Genomic DNA, 21,905 nt, shown 5'->3' with positions numbered 1-21,905 from the left:
TTCTAAATGGACACTGTTTCCTAATTGTTGTTACCGTTGTCACCATCGACTGAGGTAGGAACTTCTCCAGCTTCTGAATGAGGTAGGAGGAAAACTCGTACTACTACTACTACTACTACTACTACTACTACAGGCACTTGACTGCAAAATGGGAGTGCACCCAGCTCCCAAGACTGGGTAGGACTTGCCTCCTACCCAGTGTATGGTCATGTGAACTGCCCTAACTTCTCAGCAGTCTGAAGGATTAGGATCATGAATAGATGCCAGCTTCAGCCACTATGTATGTGAATTGGGTTTACTAGCTCCTAGCAGGAATAGCAATTCTCAGATTAGAAATAAGAGTTATGCGTCACAGAGGTGAGGGTACAAAAGACTAAGCTCCAAACAGCTATGTTAAGCACAATCAGCGGGACGATTGTTGCTGCTTTGAAAAGTAAACACTAATTTCAAATAGCATGCCACTCGGGAAAGTCTCCTCATTTCCAAAGTGGTTTGCCATGTGTCAAGGAGAATGCTGTAAAAGAAGCACAAAGCCACCCCATCCCTGGCAATCCCATCTGAACAGGCCCTTTGAGAATAAAGTTTTAGGATTTTAGAAGTAGCAATATGACAGAGCTTCCATGTTCTGATGGCTGTGGGGCAAAAGCAAAGAGAATAAAGTCTAGGTTATTAATGTTTTTCAAATCTCATGAATTCAGACATTATTTTTGCAGAACTCATTTCGGATTGTTCATACCTGGAGTTAACAATTACAAAATAAAACTCACAAAATGTAAGCAATATTCATACTTAACCAGTTTTACACCAGCCATGTTTCTGCAAATAGGGTTTGAACACTGTTATTAATCTCAAACAAAATATTCTAAAAATAGCTTCAGCCTTCCGTATTCTGATATTTCCAGAGTGGACCTGGTTGCTGAGCGCCTTTCTAAGGTGGCCCTTGGTAGCATGTCATACAGTTATATTTATTTTATGTTTGTAAATACCTGTGACATGCTATCTTTTCATAACTTTTTTTGGTTTCCCCCATGTTGTGAACTGGTAACGTCAGTACTTTAAGAATTTGCTTGAAAAACTGGCAAGTTATATTGTAACCACGGCCCTTACTTGATCCTGTCTATGTTTGTCTGTGGTATGTTTTGTCAGTCTTTGAGATTGTTTGCTTAATAAGGTTCAGAACCAATTTAGTGTTCATGCTTCAAACTGTTCAAAGGCCACCTCCAAACTGGAGGGCAAAATGGTCACATACAACATTCTGGTGAGTATTACAACAAAAATATAGGAGGGTTTGACTTTGTGGAATAGACACTGGAACAACAGAAGGCTCCAAAGAAAATATGACATGCAACACCGACCTTTTTGTTGGACATCAACAAGAGATTTGCTCCTTCTGGAAATCAAGATGTCTCTTATTAATACCATCATGTTGAGTAAGATTTCAGCTGAGAACACAGCAAGGGTGTACAGCATTGCAACTAGGATTAAACTTAGAAATAAACCAAAAATGACCTTTTTGTGTAGAACATATTTCAATGGCAAGCAATTTTGTTGACATCATACATCAAAGTAGATGAGTCCTTCAACATTTTGCCACACTGACTTCAGCTCAAATTTTCTAACTAGATCTTGTTACCTATCATCAAATGCATTTGTGCACTACTATTGCCATTTGATTGCATCCCCATTTGCCCTTAACTATACTGAACAGCAACTTGTTAAATGCATGTGTAAACTGCAGAAGTTTATGGATAGAAAGAAGGTAAATGACTTGTTAAATCCTGAACAAAATTGACTCAACAGCTCAAAAAGGATTATGATGGAAAGGAACAACTACTAAAGCTGGTTAAACTCCACAAAACATGACTTCACTGGTGTTGCCACATTATTTTGCTGATACCGTCATCAGACAAATCAACATAAATTTTAAGAATGGGTGTTAGATCAAGTTATCTCTTATCTCTTGAATGACCTGTACAATGACAAGCAGTGATCTTCTGGCAAAGGAGCATGGAGCAAAGACCTTGATCCTCCTTCATTCTATACTTCCACCCTAAATTTATGGCTGGCAATCTTCCTCATCACCTCTGTTCAGGATTCAGTTAGCCAGTAAACTGATGAAATTAAACAAACATAGGTTCTTTCTCTCACTCACTGCATTTCTGAAGTTACCTCTTAGAGACGTTTCCAGTTCTATACTATCTTTTAACCTAAAGCAAAAGAGCAAGACTAAGATCAGTCATGGACACTTGGATTGCAGCTAATATTGCTGCATCCACTCACTTTATAGTCAGGACATAGCAGAGAAAATAACAGGCTTAAAACACACACACACACACACACACACACACACACCGACTGCTTCCTGGCCCCTGTAGCTGAGAAGTGTGGCAGCTGGCCTTCAAGACTCTGTGGAGCCAAGGGCTTATTGTAGACAAGCCACCATATTTTAGTTTCCATTCCACTTTTGTAACATGGAAAAATGTTTCAAGTGAGAAAAAGGGTTAATTGCTTCTACCAGGAAGATGCTAATGTGAAAAAGCAAAGACATTTAATCTAGCATTAATCTTTAGTTGCCACACATGGAATAAAGAAAACTTTCTCCAGTGTTGATAGATGCAACATTTATCTCATTTTCTCAGTTTTATAGTTCTGAGTTGTCAGTCTAGTTCTCTAGGGATGATATCTCTTGGATCCCAAATGTTTCCTTAACCATATGGATTGACTGAAGATGTGATCCCTCAGCCCACATTTTTCATGTGTTTCCTTGAGTACAAGTGACAGTTTATGTCGCCCTTTCACTCTGAAAAACACCCCTCCACCTATATTACTTATGTATGCTATTAAAAAGTGAATATTTTATATTTAATGTATCTTACAGTCATCACTTAAATAGAAGAATGCTTCATACCACTTTTTTCATATAACTGTAGAAGGAACTGGAGGAAAAGAAACTTTTGTCCCCATGGGAGGAACAGGCAGTGTTTATACAGGGTCACTGGTATCAAACTTTTCAGGGGGGAAAGGAGAGCGGTGTTTTATGTATGACATTTTCCAGGCTGTAGCGGAAAAAAATTAGGTCGTGTAAATATGTAGTGATGCCCTTTCTATCTACAGGCTTTACTACAAATTGTGGAGCTCTGCAGATCCTTTCAACAGTAAGTAGTATCTGAGCCAAAGCCTACAGTCAAATTATGGCTACACTCCTAAAACAACTTACTCTAGAGTAGTTACACTAATAAAAACATTCTAGAGTGTGTACTGGAAGACTGATGCCGAAATGTTCTTATTTTATTTATACAGGCTTTCTCCATCAGAAAAACAAGGTGTGAAGCAGGTCCTTTAGAGTTAATCCCATTGATTTAACCAGATTTGAGGGCTATGGCCTCAATAGGTAGTCATAGGAAAGAATGACTAAATGGTATATGCTAGGGGTGGTATATGCAGCCCTGGCAGTATATTTAGTAGTGCATATTCCAAAAAGAGGAAAGCAAATGACTTTAAATCAGGGCCTCTCAACCTTGGGACCCCAGTTGTGGTTGGACCAACTCCCGTCATGCCCAGTTTGGGCCATTTTGGCTTGGGGCAGGTGTGGCACAAGGTATTGCACATCTGCAGTGAGGCACCAAATGCTGCCTTGTCCCATGCCCCTGGTGGGTCCCAGCCTCCTTCAAAACTGATTGCAAGCTTTGGAAATGGTGTGGGGAAAGTTGCCAGCAGCCTCCTTTTCTCTCAAAATGCATCCTGAAAGCTTTGCTTGGAGTGTTTGGAGAGAAGGGCAGCCTTCTCCCAGTGCTCCTTGCAAAGTTTGCACTGGTCCCAAAGAGCTGTTCCTCCAATGGTAGGCATCTGGTACCCCACTAAACTGCTGCCAGGGGTGACCACCTCAGCTTGCCTCCTGAAAAAACCACCCCTGGGCTGGTGGGTGGGATGGGAGTTGCAGTCAAACAATATCTGGGAACCTAGGTTTGGGAACCCCTTGCTTTAACCAGTTCTTCCAGGAAGTTAAGGCCATCTCACAGATTGACAGGGAAGCTATTCTCACAGGCAGCAGGAACCGGGCTAAGGGAGCCCAGCCCAGTTCCTGCAGCTCATGAGAACTGCATGGCTCCCGGTGCGGTGGCTAGCCCACTTACGGAGCCACCCCTTTAAATGAGGGTAATGGAGCAAGTGCTCCGTTAACCTCGTTCAATTGATTGTGTGCCAGCTGCAGCTGCTCGAGGCCATGGTGGGCACAAGGGGGGAGGGAGGTGCATTACTGGGGCTCCAGGGGGTGGGGCGCTGCACAGAGGTGCTTTCTTTCACCCAACCCCTGGAGCTGCTGAGTGAGATGCAGCAAGGTGCAGCAGTGCCAGAATCCAGCGTTCAGCTGCCGCTCGTCTGGCCAGGTGATCTATCTGCCTGCCCAGCAACAGGTATGTGATCATCTGAGGGAAGAGCGGGTCAAAGCCACTCTTCCCGCAAACCTCTTCCTGGTGCTTCACACTGCTCGTGTGAAGCGCCTCAGGATTTATTAAGGCAAGGTTCCCCCGTAACTTGTGTTCTTTCATACACATAAAGCAAGCATGCACCCATCTAGTGAGCTAATTCACATCAAAAACTGTGTTCTACCTGGATTTGGGAGCTGAATGTGCTCCCAGTTTTAGGTTCTGTGGAAGCAAGGTAGGAGGAAAACCTAGGTAGAAGTGATTGTGTGGAAGCAAGGTAGGAGGAAAAGCTACCCAGGTTATCCTCCTACCTTGCTTCCACACAAATGAAAATTAGGAACACACACAGCTCCCAAACCCGGGTAGAACACAGTTTTTGATTGTGTGAATGACCACAGTGTCTTCCTATGGAACACTAAAATGGGAAGCCCCCTGAGATAATTTAATAACTGTTTGCCCCACAATGGTCCTTTCTAGAACCAGGGTATGCTACCAGGAGAGTTCAACTCCTGTTGCACTGTGTGACTCCAGATTTCAGGTGGGAGAAATCACCTGTTTGAACACTGCCCCAATCCTGTACATAAACAAGCATGTAAACAAAGCAGGCAAACAAACTAGCATGTCAAGGAGAAGAGCTCTAATCCTAGTTTGCTCTCTGACATGCCACTTTTCTATGTGAAGAGAAGGCTGTTGTTTTTTTGAAGATATACTTTAACATGCCAGCCTACACTCTGCAATGGTATGGTCCTGTAAGATTTGCACTAAATGATTCTACTATTTATGTAGTCTAGCTTTTTGCTCTATATACCGTACCTGCACTATCAGGGGAATAAGGAAAGCTAGAAGCAAGTTTCCAAAGCTGTGTATAGCCAAGGATTTGGGTGCTCTGAAACAACACATCTGATTCCTTTAACCCTTCATTAGGTCAATTTCACATGCAATGTCTAAATCGGTTTTTGCATTTCCCACATCTGACAGTGACAGGAACTATTAGATCTAAAACTGTCTCTTTTGCTTTCTGTCCTGCACTGACTCACATGTGCACGTGAGTTGTTGTTTTAATGTCACTGAAAATGCTCCCCATTTCACTTTTCTTTTTCTTTCTTTTGCACTGACCTTAGCCCAGCTAAAAAGTTCAGTAAAAGGAAGGGGTTGCATTGAGTCAGGAATGCCCTCAACTACTGCTTGTAGGCTTCCAGCAGGGGTGGATTAAGCTCTTTGTTGCCCATATGCGGCCAAAAGTTTGCTGCCCCAGTGGCAAGGGAGGAAGGGGGGAGGGAGTTCAAATCTATTTTTTATCTTTAAAACCTCGGCTGTGCGTGCATGCACACACAGAAAAGCCTGAAATCGGGTGATAGCTGCCATTTGGGAGGTAGGTGGGCTTGGGTTAGGAGGGGTATTGCCACCCTCTCCGCCACCGCGCTGCAGTGTGGCAGCGGTTTTAAAGTTAAAAAATAGATTTGAACTCCCCCCCATCCTTTTAAAAGTTTAGTTCCCCCCCACCCCCAACACTAAAATTTGCTGCTAGGGGAATTTTGCTGCCATAGGCAGTTGCCTCTACTGCTTCTCCTTTAATCCGCCAGTGGCTTCCAGTGGCATCTGGTGGGCATGGGCCACTGTGTGAAACAGGATGCTGGGCCTGATCCTTGGGCCTTGGATGGGCCTTGGGCCTGATCCAGCAGGGCTGTTCTTATGTTCAAAGGATTCCAGTGGTGTGGGGGGGTGCTCCATCCTTTCCTTCCGTGACAAGGGCTGTTCTTTCTCCGCCCTCCACCTTCCAATGGGCAAGGGCTGTTATTTTCTATCTCCTCCATGTCCCTTTCACCTCACCTCCCATTTGGCAATGGTATCCACAATTCTTTCACACTAGGTGTCTCCTTCTAAGCTACCTCTCTGCAGCACTGAATTCAGCACTGCCCAGACTGGTCCATCCTGAGCTACTGGCCACGTGGAGGCTGAAAGGCTCTATCTTCCAAACCAAACCTTCTCCACCGCTCTGCCCCCACACACTGTTCATTTTGGCGGGGAAAGAGCAGAATGGTCGGGACCGGTCAGGCTTTTGAGCCCACGCGCCCAGACAGGGGAGAGGAATGAGGACGCTCAATCATATGCGTTAGAGAAGAGATTCCCCTTGAGGTGTCCACCTTGACTCAAAGGAACATCCCGAGAGAGAGACCTTTAGGGCGCGCGCCAGAAAGCGCCTTTAATACTTGAGGATAGAGGCGGGTGGGGATGGTTCTGTGTGCCATACATGTATACGTGGTGCGTGTGTGGAAACGCCGGGGGAAAGCCAGCCTAGTATTACTTATTACTCGGCTATTCAACATGATGCCCCTCCGCCCCCGTGTCCCTTAAAAAAAAGAGGGCGGGGGAGACACAGAACACCGTGACTGGAAAAGCCTCCGCGCTCTGGGGACAGCCTCGCCAGCAGCAGACCCGGTTCTCTTTTGGAGTGCGAGTCACACACACACAACACACACACACATCCAAAGCGAGCGAGCCGCGCTCTGGGAAGCTGGGGAGGGTGGAGGAGAGCTTGAGGGAGTTACACACACAACACACACCTTGACTCAAGGAGGACGGGTGCCAGTCGCTTTCGCACAGACACCCAGACATCACACGAGACGCACGCACGAGGCGCCAGGCGCTCCACACGCACACACAAACAGACACACTCGCGCACACATAGGCGCGCGCAGGCAGCTCACACCCCGGCGAGAGGGTGCGCGTGGAAGCCGGGCTCGGCAGCCAAGCCTCTCTTCCCCGCCACCCCCACCGGTGGTGCCTCGGTGTGTGTGTGTGTGCGCGCGTGTGTCTTTCCCTCTCTCCTATCTCTGTGGCGACTCTTTAGACCCACGCGCTGCTCGTTCTCTTTCTTTTCTTCCCCCCCTCCCCTTTCCTCTCCCACCCCCACCCCACCCCAGTTTTTACCCCCCCTTTGCTCTCAAACTCTGCCTCCCCAAGCCCTGAAAAAATGCCTGCCCGTGAAGCGAGGAGAGGGCACCGGGTCTGTAAATAAGAAGTGAGTACTCGTACAATGGCGCGTCTTGCTGGCTCGTCAGGCTGCCTGGAAAAAGAGCGAGAGCGAGAACAGATTGCTGCATGCTCCCTTTGCTTTGCCGATGCATCCTCGCCCTAAGGCAGAGGAGCACCCCGACCCCACCCCGACCTACCCCTTTGTAGGAGAGCCCGGTTTGCCCCTTCCCACCACCCGGATGCCTTTCTCTGCTTGAGGCCCCCCCTCCCTCCGCCGCGCTACTGCACGGGCTCTTCCTGCTGCATGCAACACCTTGGCTCATCATCGGTGCTTCGTTACACTTCATCTTTGTTCAAGGGGTGTGTATGTAGCAGCTTTGGCTGGGGATAACGGCGTGGGGTGGGGGTCAAGCACAAGAGGACCCAGCTCCAGTCAGAGGTCCGAAAGATCCATAGAGAGCCCGGGGCTTTCCCAAAGTCCTTGTCAGCCCAATGGGCATTGGGCGAGAGGTGCCGCTTGCAAACGGTTTGAAGAGCATTTTTATTTCGGGTGGGGGTGGGGGGACTGGTTACTTCTTTTTTTAAAAAAAAGGGAAAGGAAATGGGAAGAAGGGAGGCATGGGGATGTGTTTCTTGGCTGCTGGTGATGCCTTTCAAACGTCAAAGGGGGTTTGTCCCTGTCAGGGTGAAGGCTTCTTATTTCTCTGGGGAGGGAGGGGAGCTCGCATCTTGGCTCGATGGATGGCTTCTAAAGGGTTAAGGAGGTGGATGGGGATGGAGGGTCATTGAAGGATGGGGAAGGCTGGTACTTCAGAGCAGCAATGCATAGAGGCGATCAGTGTAAGAAGGCGCTTTCCTCTGCCAGCCTCTCCCCCATTGTTAGCCGAGCTGCATATAGCTTCCTAAAGGGGAGTGGAGCAAGGGAACTTGGGGACTGCACTTCCCCAGGGTGCCAGGATTTCCTTTGGAGGATGGGCTTGCAATTGCCTGGGGCAGGAGGGGGGTGCTATTTTTAAAAAAGAGCAGAATGCCCTGGTGAAATGCAGGAGGGCTGTTGCAAGAAACCTGGATTGCCACCATTTTGGGGTGGGGGAAAAGATGAACAGGGTGACAATTGGCTGAAGGGGGAAAGAAATCAAAGTGATAGTGACTGCACTGAGCAGTAATTAAGACTGCGATTCCTCCGTTTCCACCCGTTCCTGCCCATCATCCATTTCTCAGCCTGATCCACCAGCCCTTGAAGGCAAAGGATATTTTTTTATCAGTTCCATCCTGCTGAAGTCCATGGGCTTCAGTGCTGGTTCTGGAGCTCAATTGGTTTGTCGATTGCCCTGCCGAGCATCAAGCCATCAGCAGTCAAAAGGGAGTTTACATGAAATCATCTAGGCAACACCATTCAGCTGCAACCTTCAAACCCGTGACTTCGGAATACTCCCCCAGAAATCAACGGGATCAGTTTGATCACATCTACTGCAGGCAGGGTGAGGTGGTTCTAAGTCTGCATCTTTGGGCGAGCAGAAGTATCTGATTGGATGAGGGACCTCGTCGGTGTAAAAGTTGCAAGACAACTACCACAGCTGAAGGAATTAGGCATGTAAAGGTGTTGCTTCAAGTCCTAGCTTTCTAGGAGTTGAGAAGGAGTAGTTAGATGACACTGTGCAATGAGTCATGGGGAATAATCCTCTGAGGTTTCTCATCTGTGGCTGCTGCTACATTTGCCTTCCCCCCCCCCTTCTTTTTCTTTTTGGAACTCAGGTCCACTATATTAATTCAATTTACCATGGATGATTACCTTCTTGGAAGCCTGTCTTCAAACGTTCAACTCTCTTCCTCTTTCTCGTTTTGAAGGTGCTATAATGCTATAGATTAACTTTTGGAAGCACACACAGTTCATGTAGATAACGAGACACTCTGCTCTTTCTCCCTTTACAGGGGAGTAGCTAGGGGAGAGGGGCCCGTGTTTACCCCTCTCTCTGGAGGCCCCTTGAGTGAGGGATATAATTGATAGGGAGAGGTGGAGCTGGGGGGCCCTCAGGAGCTTGAGACCTGGGTTCTTTTAACCCATATGCTCAATTATATCTACAGCCTGGTTCTTTAAGACATAGGCACCTCTCAGAGAGTTGACTCTAAAAATGAAAGAGGGAGAAATATTTATTTCTGATTTTCGGTGTGGTGTTTCCCTATTTTTGCTGAAAGGGGGTTACTTCATTCATAACTGGTGAGAAATCCTAGGATATTCAATGTTGGCAGTATCTCAATGACCTCATAGGGAGAATTCACATTTCTCCAATACATATCCAATTGGTTATAAATATAGACGTTATTATGGGAATAGTACCTCACTGATTATGGGAATAGTACATCACTGATATCTCACTGGCATTTATGTGTTGCTGCATTGAGAGCAAATATTTTCATGTTTATATGACATAATTTTGGGGAAGCTACGTAAAAATCTCATGCAGGCATCTAAGTTTACATGTCCAGTCATGTGCATGAATTTTTCAAGTATCAGCATACATGTCTCAGAACAAATCCGCGTAACAAATATTAGGGATCAATGATACTCATAATGAGATACTGTTGAAAGTCATACATGGGAAGAAACAGAGATGTAAATACTGTAATAAGGCATTTCCATGATGTCAGCCTATGTGTGCATGTCTATAAGGTTTTTAAAAAGCTTTACTTACGTTAACTAAATTAGCAGTATAGCTTTGGAGTTACCTAAAATAAAGTAGCAAGAGTTAAACTGAAGAAGGGTTGTAAGAACTTCATCAGCATGCAATATACAGAAATAGCATTCTTCATTATTAATTATTATTATTATTGTTATTACTTTCATATTACAGTTTGTGATTTACATATATATGTGGTTGCAATTGTTGTATTGCAAATATCACAGTACGGTTATTTAAAGACATGAAATGATGAACTGAGTAATAGTGTCACTACAGCCACTATAGTGAACTCTAAAGGATGGACAAGAGAAGTTCATTTGCTTTGCAAGTGGCTAAGCATCTCTGAAGTTAAATTGTCACATGAATTAATATCTTCTCTCTAACCGTCTAGCAAGAAGAAATACTACTACATAAATCTACAACAAGCATTGTGAAAATTAACATTCTGTTTTTCTTTTATTAGTGGCGGCACCTGACTTACTGGATCCCAAATCTGCTACTCAGAACTCCAAGCCCCGGCTGTCATTTTCTACCAAACCCACTGTGCTTGCTTCACGAGAGGAGAGTGATACAACTATTAATGTTATGAAATGGAAGACGGTTTCAACCATTTTTCTGGTGGTAGTTTTGTATTTAATTATTGGAGCTACTGTATTCAAAGCCCTGGAGCAGCCACATGAAACTAACCAGAGAACAACCATTGTGATCCAGAAGCAACTCTTTGTATCTCACCATTCCTGTGTGAATGACACAGAACTTGAAGAACTGATTCAGGTAATTCCCTGTAAAGAAGTATGTTCTTGCCTTGTTTCATAGGGAATGTTATTTAAGTACATGGTTCATTTTAAAGTCAAGGATGCAAGTCCATTGTAAACCACCATGCCAGTATCAGTACAGTGCACCACAGCTGATATTTGTATTAAATAATGATTGGCACAGGTAATTTGACTCAACTCTTCATATGCAAAAATCATTGCTAACTCTGTTTTAAACTGTTTTAATGGCTTGCATTAAAGCTAATCTTTTCATTGAATGCTTCTGTTGTGCTTCTTAAATGGTTGTTCATCTGCAGAAGCAACATGTGTTTTCCTCTTATAATGGATGAGTTGTCATATAGTCATGTTGTCTGACAAAACATGTAGAGAGGATAAGTAAGAGCCTTCCTCACTGAAAGATTATTTCTGGACATAAACAAAACCGCTTTCTACAGAAAGCATATGCAAGACTAGATATAGAGCCCTTTCTCACGTTCGTGAGAAAAGGCCCCAAAGGGCATGGGGAGGAAGCCTTCAAAAGCTTTCCTCCCCCACAGATGATCCATTCCGCTTTGCTGGGTGTGCAGATCGTGCACCCAGACAATCCTCTGCCGCTGCCAGCAGCAGGGAGGTTTGGGGGCCGGGAGCTCCTCAGAACTCCCATAATGTGCATGATGCATTATGGGGATCGCCCTATGCTGGCAGGGAGCCCTGCAGTCTCCCAGCTCCGGCTGCAAGCAGCTGGGGCTGGCAGACAATTGGTTGGGGGGGGGGAATGAGGTTAAGGAAGCGCTTGCTCCCTTAACTTCATTTTGCAGGCAGGCTTCAGAGGCGGGTTTGCTGCCATGCCACCAACAGGAGCCACAGGGCTCCCTGTGGTTCTCACGTGCCGGCAAAACTGGGCTGAGCTTCCTTAGCCCAGTTTTGCCTGTGCGTGAGAACAGCCCCATAATGTCTCAATTTGTATTGACAAAGCGTAGTCATTTTTAATTAGTACTATCTAGAAAAGAGTTCTCAGCACTAAGGAAACATCATTACACTAAGACTTCAGACCTGTGTGTACTAACTTGAGATTAAGCTGCCTTGGTCCCAGTGGGACATATGTTTAAGAAAATATATAAAGGGTAGGGCAAGAAGAATATTTATTTATGTTGATCAACTGATTTTTTTTAATAAACAAATTTTCTTCTGTCTTTGTCCTTTGAAGTACATTTTTTATTAAAAAGAAGAGTAGTCAGCTGTTTCTGTGAAAAGCCTGTTTCAGCTTTTGAAGGTCAAGGAGGTACAAATCACCAAAAGCTACTTAATACTGGAGCAGGCTCAGATCTCTTGTATTGTCCCGTGCTGATTATGGAACTGAATGAAATAGTTGATATCCAAACTTTTGCACCTATATATTCCAGCACATAGGGAAAGTTTATCCAGTCACCAGTTGATTGGATGATTATTTTTTTTAAAGGGAATAGCTTTAGTCTATCTAAATATACAGGTGGTCACCATGTTGCCATCCTACTGGACTGGCTCTCTGATGCATCCTTGTGGAATAGTAAAGTACTACTTCTCCTCAAAGAGTGAATTGCAGACTGCGTGTTGATTTCACTTCTATTGCAAGTAGAATCAGAAGAAGTTTTCACTCTTCTCCTTTTTAACTGTTTGACCATTTTTGCCAACTCACTATGTTCTGTATTACATCATATCTTCTACATTAGAAGAGCCTTGCTGGACTAGGCCCAAGGTCTATCTAGTCCAGCATCCTGTTTCTCACAGTGGCCCACAAGTCACATCTAGGAAGCCCCCAAGTAGTCTTGTTGCTCCTCTGCAACTGGTATTCAGAGGCATCCTGCCTCTAAACCTGGAGGTAGCCTATAGACATCAAGGCTAGTTTAACATTTGAATGTGCAGGTTCAGTATTTGAAAGCTGGTGTAGGGTAGTATTTGAAATGAGCTGTGAATCAGGGCTTTGTTGATTTGAGTCTTGTCTAAGAACATAAGAACAGCCCTACTGGATCAGGCCCAAGGCCCATCTAGTCCAACATCGCACAGTGGCCCATCAGATTCCGCTGGAAGCCACAGGCAGGAGTTGAGGGCGAGCCCTCTCTCCTGCTGTTACTCCCCTGCAACTGTTACTCAGAGGCATCCTGCCTTTGAGGCTGGAGGTGGCCCACAGCCCTCCGACTAGTAGTCATTGACAGACCTCTCCATGAAGTTATCCAAACCCCTCTTAAAGCCATCCAGGTTGTTGGCTGTCACCACATCTCGTGGCAGAGAATTCCACAAGTGGATTATTCGTTGTGTGAAAAAGTACTTCTGTTTGTTGGTCCTAGATTTCCTGGCAATCAACTTAATGGGATGACCCCTGGTTCTAGTGTTGTGTGAGAGGGAAAAGAATTTCTCTTTCTCCACTTTCTCCACACCATGCATGATTTTATAGACCTCTATCATGTCTCCCCGCAGTTGTCTTTTTTCTCAACTAAAAAGCCCCAGGTGCTGTAGTCTTGCCTCATAAGAAAGGTGCTCTAGGCCCTTGATCATCTTGGTTGCCCTCTTCTGCACCTTTTTCAGTTCTACAATGACTTTTTTTAGATGTGGTGACCAGAATTGTACGCAGTACATCCAGGTGTCGTTGCACCATAATTTTGTATAAGGGCATTATAATATTAGCAGTTTTATTTTCAGTCCCCTTCCTAATGATCCCTAGCATGGAACTGGCCTTTTTTCACAGCTGCCGCACATTGAGTCGACACTTTCAACGAGCTGTCCACACAACCCCAAGATCCCTCTCCTGGTCAGTCACAGCTCAGATCCAATCAGTGTATACTTGAAGTTGGGGTTTTTTGTCCCAACGTGCATCAACTTACACTTGCTAACATTGAACTGCATTTGCCACTGTGTCGCCCACTCCCCCAGTTTGGAGAGATCCTTTTGGAGTTCCTCACAATCTGTTTTGGATTTTGCTACTCGGAAGAGTTTGGCATCATCTGCAAATCTGGCCACCTCGCTGCTTACCCCTGCTTCTAGATCATTTATGAATAAATGAGAATAGAACCGGTACCAGTACAGATCCCTGGGGGACCGCACTTCTTACTTCCCTCCATGGTGAAAACTCTCCATTTATACCTAGCGTCTATTTCCTGTCTTTCAACCAGTTAGCAATCCACACTTGTACTTGTCCACTTATCCCATGACTGCTAAGTTTCCTCAGGAGTCTTTAATCGGGAACTTTGTCAAAAGCTTTTTGGAAGTCCAGGTCTACTATGTCAACTGGATCACCTTGATCAACACACTTGTTGACACTCTCAAAGAACTCCATAAGGTTGGTGAGGCAAAATTTACCTTTGCAGAAGACACGCTGGTTCACTCCCAGCAGGGCCTGTTCTTCTATGTGCTTTGCAACTTTATCCTTGAGGATGCTTTCCATCATTTTGCCTGGAATAGATGTTAGGCTAACCGGCCTGTAATTTCCTGGATTGCCCCGGATCCCTTTTTGAAAATCGGTGTTACATTTGCTACTCTCCAGTCCTCTGGTACAGAGCCCGATTTCAGGGATAAGTTAGATATATTTTAGCAAGGAGGTTGGCAATTTCACATTTGAGTTCTTTGAGGACTGTTGGATGGATGCCATCCGGCCCTGGTGATTTGTTAGTTTTCAGTATTTTCAGACAGTTTAGAACATCATCTCTTGTCACTTCTGTCTGACTCAGTTCTTTAGCCTCCATTTCTAAAAAGCCTGGTTTGGGAACAGGTATATTTATTTATTTATTATTAAAACTTTTATACCGCCCTTCCAAAAGGCTCAGGGCGGTTTAGTATCCTCTGCTGTGAAGATGGACGCAAAGAACTCATTTAGCTTCTCTGCAACCTCCATATCCTCCTTAATAATCCCTTTCAGTCCATCATTGTATAATGGTCCAACTGCATCTCTGGCAGCTTTCCTGCTTCTAATGTATTTAAAGAAATTTTTGTTATTCCCCTTGATAGTTTTAGCTAAATGTTCCTCAAACTCTGTTTTTGCCTCCCTTATTGTCACCTTGCAGTTCTTTTGACAGAGTTTGTGTTCCTTTCTGTTTTCTTCATTTGGCCTTCCAGTTTTGGAAGAAAGTCTTCTTCCTTTTTATGGCTTCTTTTATGGTACCTGTTAGCCATGCTGGCATCGTACCTGTTAGCCATGCTGGACTTAGTGGTACCTTTCCTCCTTTTGGGTATACAGTCTAACCGGGCTTCCAATATTGTGGTTTTGAGTAAACTCCATGCACTCTGGAGTGAAATGACTCTCCTGATTTTCCCTTTCTGCTTTCTTTTCACCATACTCCTCATTTTGGAGAAGTTTCCTCTTTGGAAATTCAAAATGTCTGTGTTAGATGTCCTTGGTGATTCTCTCCCCGCATGTATGCTGAATTTGATGGCACTATGGTCACTGTTCCCTAAAGGGTCGATGACACTTGACATCACGCACCAGGTCCTGGGTGCCACTCAGGATTCAGTCCAAGGTTGCCTTCTCTCTGGTTGGTTCCAAGACCAACTGTTCTAGGGCAGAGTCATTTAGCGTATCTAGAAATCTGACCTTGTTGTCATTACCTGACTGTGAATTTGACCAGTCTATGTGTGGGTAATTGAAGTCACCCATGATTACAGCTGTGCCTCTCCTTGACGCCTCCCTGATTTCCTCCTGCAACTCCCAGTCACTGTCAGCGTTTTGATCCATAGGGTGATAGCACGTCCCCAGTAGCATGTTCCCTTTCAGGGCTTGCATTGTCACCCACAGGGTTTCTGTAGAGGACTCCAGTCCACTTAGGTTTTCTAGCTTGTTGGATTCTATCGCTTTTTTAACATACAGTGCTACCTCACCTCCAAGGCGCCCCTGCCTGTCCTTTCTATAGAGTTTATATCCAGGAATAACAGTGGCCCACTGGTTCTCACTGTTCCACCATGTTTGTGTTATGCCCACTATATCTATTTCAGTGTTAATAGCCAAGCACTCCAGCTCACCCATCTTTGCTCGGAGGCTTCTGGCATTGGCATATAAGCACCTATACACTGAATCTCTCACCTGATGTATGCTATCATTCTTTTGACTCTTTGACCTGCTGGCACAGGCTCCCGTCTGCTCTTTATGAGGTTCTGCTCTGTCCCCATCTGTCTCTTCCATAAACTCACTTGGTAGCCTTAGACAAGCCACTTTGCCTCAGTGACTCAACTTCAATATGGGTATCATAATACTTACTTACCTTACAGCAACGATAGAAGTGCTTTGCCTGCTCAGAAAGTGTCACACAAATGTGTACTATTATTGTATGTGGTGTTGAAAAGGGAACTTTCGTTGCTCATTCATAGTAGAATTATAACAGTTTTGCTTCAGTGGGGCTTTGTTCTGCTGTGCAACTGAAAACATAAACACTGTTTCAGAACTGAATTTTCTGAAAGATAAAAAGATAAACATAATGCAACAGTAGGATTTTAGATAGCTCTAATGATACAGTACATGCAAAGAAAATTACAGAAATATATTCATTCACGATAATGTTCTGTTTTCAGACAGTAGTTACTTATTACCTCGTTCCAGTCTAAAATTAAATTCAGGGCTGTGTGTGTGAGAGAGAGAATGTACCTTTCTTTTTAGTGTTCTGAGACTAAGGCTTCAGTGCTATAAACACTTATTTGGGAGGAAGCTTCATTAAACTCAAGAAGGATCTACTGAGTAGACATTCATTGCACTGAATAGTCCTGTTCTAGTGTAACATGAATCCCTGACAGGACTTTTTGAAGTGGCCTATGAGTGCATACATGTTGAAATTTGATATCGGAACTAATTCTCCATATAATTTTTCTGTGGTCATGAGCTGGATTCTAACCAGAACAAGTCTTAATAGCAGATTTAGTGTAGAATTTTCCGAAATAGCATTGATATATGTGAGCTATGTGCTGCACTATCTTCAGTGGAAGTTGGTGGCATAGTTCTCCTATATTGACTACCTGTTCGCCTCTAACTTCTTTTCTGTTGGAATTTTATCTCATAGAATATTCTCTATGTAGGGGTTCGCAGCAGAAACCAGCAGAAATGGTTCAGTACTTACAGATATCAGATACCTCTTTAGCTCCTTTCCTCTGCCACTTGGGTGGCATGGCCGTTCGCTCACCACTGGCAGCTCTTGCTGCCCTTGCCACCACTCCTACCATCCTCAGTGCTCCTGCTGCCCTTGCTGTCACATGCCAGCAGCTCTCTGGGCCTCTCAGAAGTGGAAAAGGCCCCGCTCCAGGAATGGGGCCTTTCCTCTTCTGAGCAGCCAGATAGTCACTGGGAATGGACTGCATGCCATCTAATCCCAGCAGCCCTCCAGCCGCTCAGAAAACTATCCTGAAACTCATAGGGTCATACAGAACATTCTGTGAGATAACACTGCAACAGAAAAGAAGATGCTAACATTTACATAAGACAATGAGATAACGCAATGAGAAACACTCCTGGCTGGGGAAATCCAGCAGTCAAGTGATACAATTCATCATCTGTTAACTAAGTGGTGTGGTAGCCACTGGAAAACCATTTGTGCATAATTGGGATCCATTGTATTTATTTTACACAAACAAACAAATAAATATGCACATTTATTGTGTTATGTTATATCATATATCATGATAGATATATGTTTAATTTCATGTGGCCTAACAGTGTGTGTGATGAAGTACCACTAGGTCTAGATAGGTAATGTGACTGGCATATGTTACTGCTGCAACATGGAGCCCAACCATGTGAAAATGGTTAGTTACTATGTAAGGATCTTATCCACTGTGAGATCCATGAATTCCGATTCATAAATTACATCAAACGCAAAGAAAGAAGAATCAGGCAATTTTGTTACTAAAGTTTGGGAAACTCAACTTCTGAAAATTTGGCTTTTTATAAAAGAAGAGCAGTGACTTATGGCTACAAAACTGATACCAAATTTAAAATATCTGTCAAACTATTATCAAGCATGAATAATTTGGCACCACTATACTCAGATATAGTAGATATTCGTGGTTTAACATCTTTGCCAGTCTTCAAAAGAGCCCTTAAGACACATTTTTTCACCCAGGCTTTTAGTAATCTCTGAATGTTTTAAATTTTTAAATTGCTGTTTTTAGTAGTTTGTTTTATTTTGTTTTTCTTGCATTTGTTTTGTGAACTGCCTAGAGCCTTTGGAGTCAGATAATAATAATAAGTTTAATAATAAACAGAAGGCCACACTACTCAGGTCAGTACAAATACTGTGACGTGGTGACGAGCCAGTGTGGTATAGTGGTTAGAGTGCTGGACTAGGACCAGGGAGACCTGAGTTCAAATCCCAGTTCAGCCATGATACTTGCTGGGTGACTCTGGGCCAGTCACTTCTCTCTCAGCCTAACCTACTTCACAGGGTTGTTGTGAGGAAAAACATAAGTACACCATTCTGGGCTCCTTGGAGGAAGAACGGAATATAAAATGTAAAATAAATAAAGATATCTTTAATTCTTCTTTAGTTATCCTAGACCCTTGGAAAGGACCCGTTAATTAAAGTACCAAATCCAGCAATGACATCTGGTAGATTGTGTGTAAATAGCATAATAATAAATAATAATAATAATAATAATTAATAAAAATAATAAAAAATAAAAAGACCAAAATAATCCCAGTGGTAATTGGTGCCCTGGGTGCAGTCCCAAAAGACCTTGAAGAGCACCTCAACACCATAGGGGCCACAGATATCACCATCAGCCAATTACAAAAAGCAGCTTTACTGGGAACAGCCTATATTTTGCGACGATATCTATAATAACCAACAGTATTGATGATAAAATTCAGCCACCCCAGGTCCTTGGGAAGGACTCGATGTCTGGATAAAACAAACCAGTCAATAACACCTGTCTGACTGTGTAAACAAGAAATAATAATAATAATAAATTATTAATAAAATTAATAGCACATTGTACTCAATCTTTTCTTCTTCTTTCATACCAGGGTGTATTGAATTGCCAGACACAATAAACTTGAATGACTTATGCTTAATTATATGCCTCAATAAAGATGTGAGCAAGTGAAAACTAGTCTAAAACCAACATCTATTCAGACCAAGGTACTAGAGTTTAATTATTGTTTACTAGTGGAAAAAGTGAATACTGACAACATTTTTTGTTTTGTTTTTAAAAGATATCCCTCTTTACAAGAGATAGCTCTAATTACAAAAGTTTCTTGACTTTCATGAATATTCAGTTAAAAATAGTGCTTTACTAGCTAAATGTTTTAGGGAATATTGAAGAATATGAATATTCAGAAGTCCTACATTCTAGTAATGGTTTCAGGGAATATTTAAAGAACATGGGGTAAGGTTTCCAATGAAAGAGTTTAACTTTTTTTATCTACAATGATTTAATAATTATCTTGCGGACCTGAAAGGTGGTTCATACATTAGTTATAAGCGAGGGAAAGAAACTCACTGATACATGCTTCTTCTTTCCCTGTGTTTGATGTAATTTGTGAGTTGGAACTTACTGATCTCACAGTGCTTAAGATCCTTACATCCCATATTGCATGATAGATAAGTAGGGTAAGGAAGAAGAAAGAAACATAGGAAGCTGCCATATACAGAGTCAGACCATTGGTCCATCTAGCTCAGTCTTGTCTGCACAGACTGGCAGTGGCTTCCCCAAGAATCTCTCTCAGGAATCTCTCTCAGCCCTATCTTGGAGATGCCAGGAAGTGAATTTAGAAACCTTCTGCTCTTCCCGGAGCGGCTCCATCCCCTAAGAGGAATATTTTACAGTGCTCACACATCAAGTCTCCCATTCATATGCAACCAGGGTGGACCTTGCTTAGCAAAGGGGACATTTCACGCTTGCTACCACAAGACCAGCTTGTGGTCCAAGAAACAGGGGTAACTCACACTTCGCTGCTTCTAAGGCCCTTTCATACATTACATTGTTTTTAGATGTATACCTAAAAGCATACATCTTGATACAGACATATATATTAGAGATTAGGATTGCCTAGAGCTCCTTGTTTATGTGCCTGGGAATTGCCTTTGATGATTGCTTAACTGTTAGGCACTAATGGCTTAAGAATCCTAAACACCTATCCTACGTTTCTACATATCTGTAGTATTTCATGTCATTTAATCTGAACAACTGTAGAGATAAATTTGCAAGTTAGACACTTTTGGTCAAATGCAACAGCTGAAGAGTAGCAGTGGTGGGCTCCTTCCAGTCTTGCTATCATTATCACCTCTTCTCTGTTAGTGATGAACTCAGTGATGTAATATGATCTAATATAACTCTTTTATTTCTAACTACAGTGATTCACACAATCAGTGCAGATCTTTAGCTTTTTATTGTGTGCACTGCAATAAAAGACTTTAAACATGTGACTTTGAATGCTACATTCAGATTAATAATAATAGATCAGATGGTACATAAATATTAGAATTGTTAGAATAGTTTCATTCATTGTAATTCTCATAATTGGTTAGGAATTAAGCCTTTCCTGACAATCATGTTATAAAACAAAAAATGTGCATCTATTTTATTTGTTTTATTATATTATATTTGTGTATTATATTTGTACTTCTGTTGCTGGATGGTTTACAGCAAAATAAACTAAAACAGAAAATAAAACCTTAAAACAATTTAAAACCACAAGTCTAGTTAACACGCTTGGGTGAAAAAAATGTGTCTTTAGAGACTTTTTAAAAGTTGTCCCAGATGGAGAGGCTCTTTTTTCAGCAGGGAGCACATTCCAGAGTCTTGGGGCAGAAACAGAGAAGGCCCATTTCTGTGTGGCAAATGCAGGTGCACCTCTGTGGATGATCTCAATGGGTGATGGGACTCAGTGAAGAAGATGTTGAAGCTATTCACACATGTGTGAATAAGAAAGCCCAGCCCAGTTTTGCATGTGTGTGTGTACCACCGGGATTGGGCCCAACCCTGCCGCCGCTGCAGCAGCAAACCCTCCTACAAGTCGTCCTCCAAAACGAGATTAGGAAAGCAAGCACTTTCCTAACCCCATTTTACCGATTGTCTGCCAGCCCCAGCTGGGGCTGTCAGACTGCAGGGCTCCTGGTTGACTTTGGGGAGGGGGGGGTCACCATAATGCACTGCGCAGTCACATGGTGCATTATGGGAACTGGGGGGGCAATGTGGGGTGATGCATCTGGCACTCTGACCCTCAGAACTACTGGCAGCAGCCAGTAATCGTCTGGGGGGGAAGCTGCCCGCCCAAAGGAAAGGACTGGATCATCTGCGGGGAGGTAAGCTTTTTAAGGCTTCCTGCCTGCTAGCCCTCATGCTCATTTTCTTAAATACCCCGGGCCTGAGCTGTTTAGGACTTATATAGGTTATAACCTATAGGTTGGCTTTATAGGTTATAACCAACATTTAGGACTTTATTGTTGTGGGGAACTAGATGTCTTTCCCTCAAAGTAGCATTTCTGTTGCTGAGATATATTTTCCCAGCAGTGGGCCAGCACAACATCTGGATTCCCCCCCCCCAATAGCCTATGGCACACTTCCACTATCATCACACTCACAGCACATTAGTGTGCTACAGGATGACTTGTTCGGAACTACCTCTGTGGAAAATGAAATATCTGTCTCAATATCCATCCATGGATCCATTTATGAAAAATTATAACCTGGCCTTCAAAAGAAACGTTTTCCAGGGTAGCAGACATGCAGCTAGTTAAAAGATACAATAAATTGATAAAGGAAGAATATAAATAAATAGCAATGGGACAAAACAGTTTAAACAACAAATAAAAAGAGGATAACCAGCTCCAGCAGAGATTAAAACCACAGTTTAAACACCATATATGTTGATTACTGTTTTATTCATTACTCTGATTGTTGTTTAGTTTATTAATGATATTTGTTGTATCTAAAACACTTATAAAAACCTTGGAGAATATCCAAAGTAGTTAGTCATGACTACGCGCCATCGAAATAAATGAGATGAATTAGTCATAACTAACTTGTTGCATTGGTTTCAGTAGGACTGGCAGTAGTAATGACTTCATCTGGATGCTGCCCCCTAAAACAAAAACATTTTTAAAAGCCTGATGAAATAA

At 43.3% G+C, this 21,905-nt stretch overlaps 1 protein-coding gene across 10 annotated transcripts in view; it reads left to right on the top strand.

Moving 5' to 3' along the window:
• Positions 1-21,905, top strand: part of KCNK2 (potassium two pore domain channel subfamily K member 2) — a 235,032-nt gene that overhangs the window by 79,135 nt on the left and 133,992 nt on the right. For 2 of the 10 annotated variants that reach the window (XM_053309228.1, XM_053309215.1), the window contains exons 1-2: positions 8,151-8,881; positions 10,545-10,855. In XM_053309228.1, coding sequence (XP_053165203.1) covers positions 8,773-8,881; positions 10,545-10,855 — 420 coding nt within the window. In that variant the 5' untranslated portion in view covers positions 8,151-8,772. The other 8 variants (XM_053309224.1, XM_053309275.1, XM_053309285.1 and 5 more) reach the window with 8 other exon arrangements.

Source organism: Hemicordylus capensis, chromosome 1, assembly GCF_027244095.1.
Source record: "Hemicordylus capensis ecotype Gifberg chromosome 1, rHemCap1.1.pri, whole genome shotgun sequence".
Taxonomy (NCBI): Eukaryota; Metazoa; Chordata; class Lepidosauria; order Squamata; family Cordylidae; genus Hemicordylus; species Hemicordylus capensis.
This window is presented reverse-complemented; position numbering and strand designations above follow the sequence as displayed.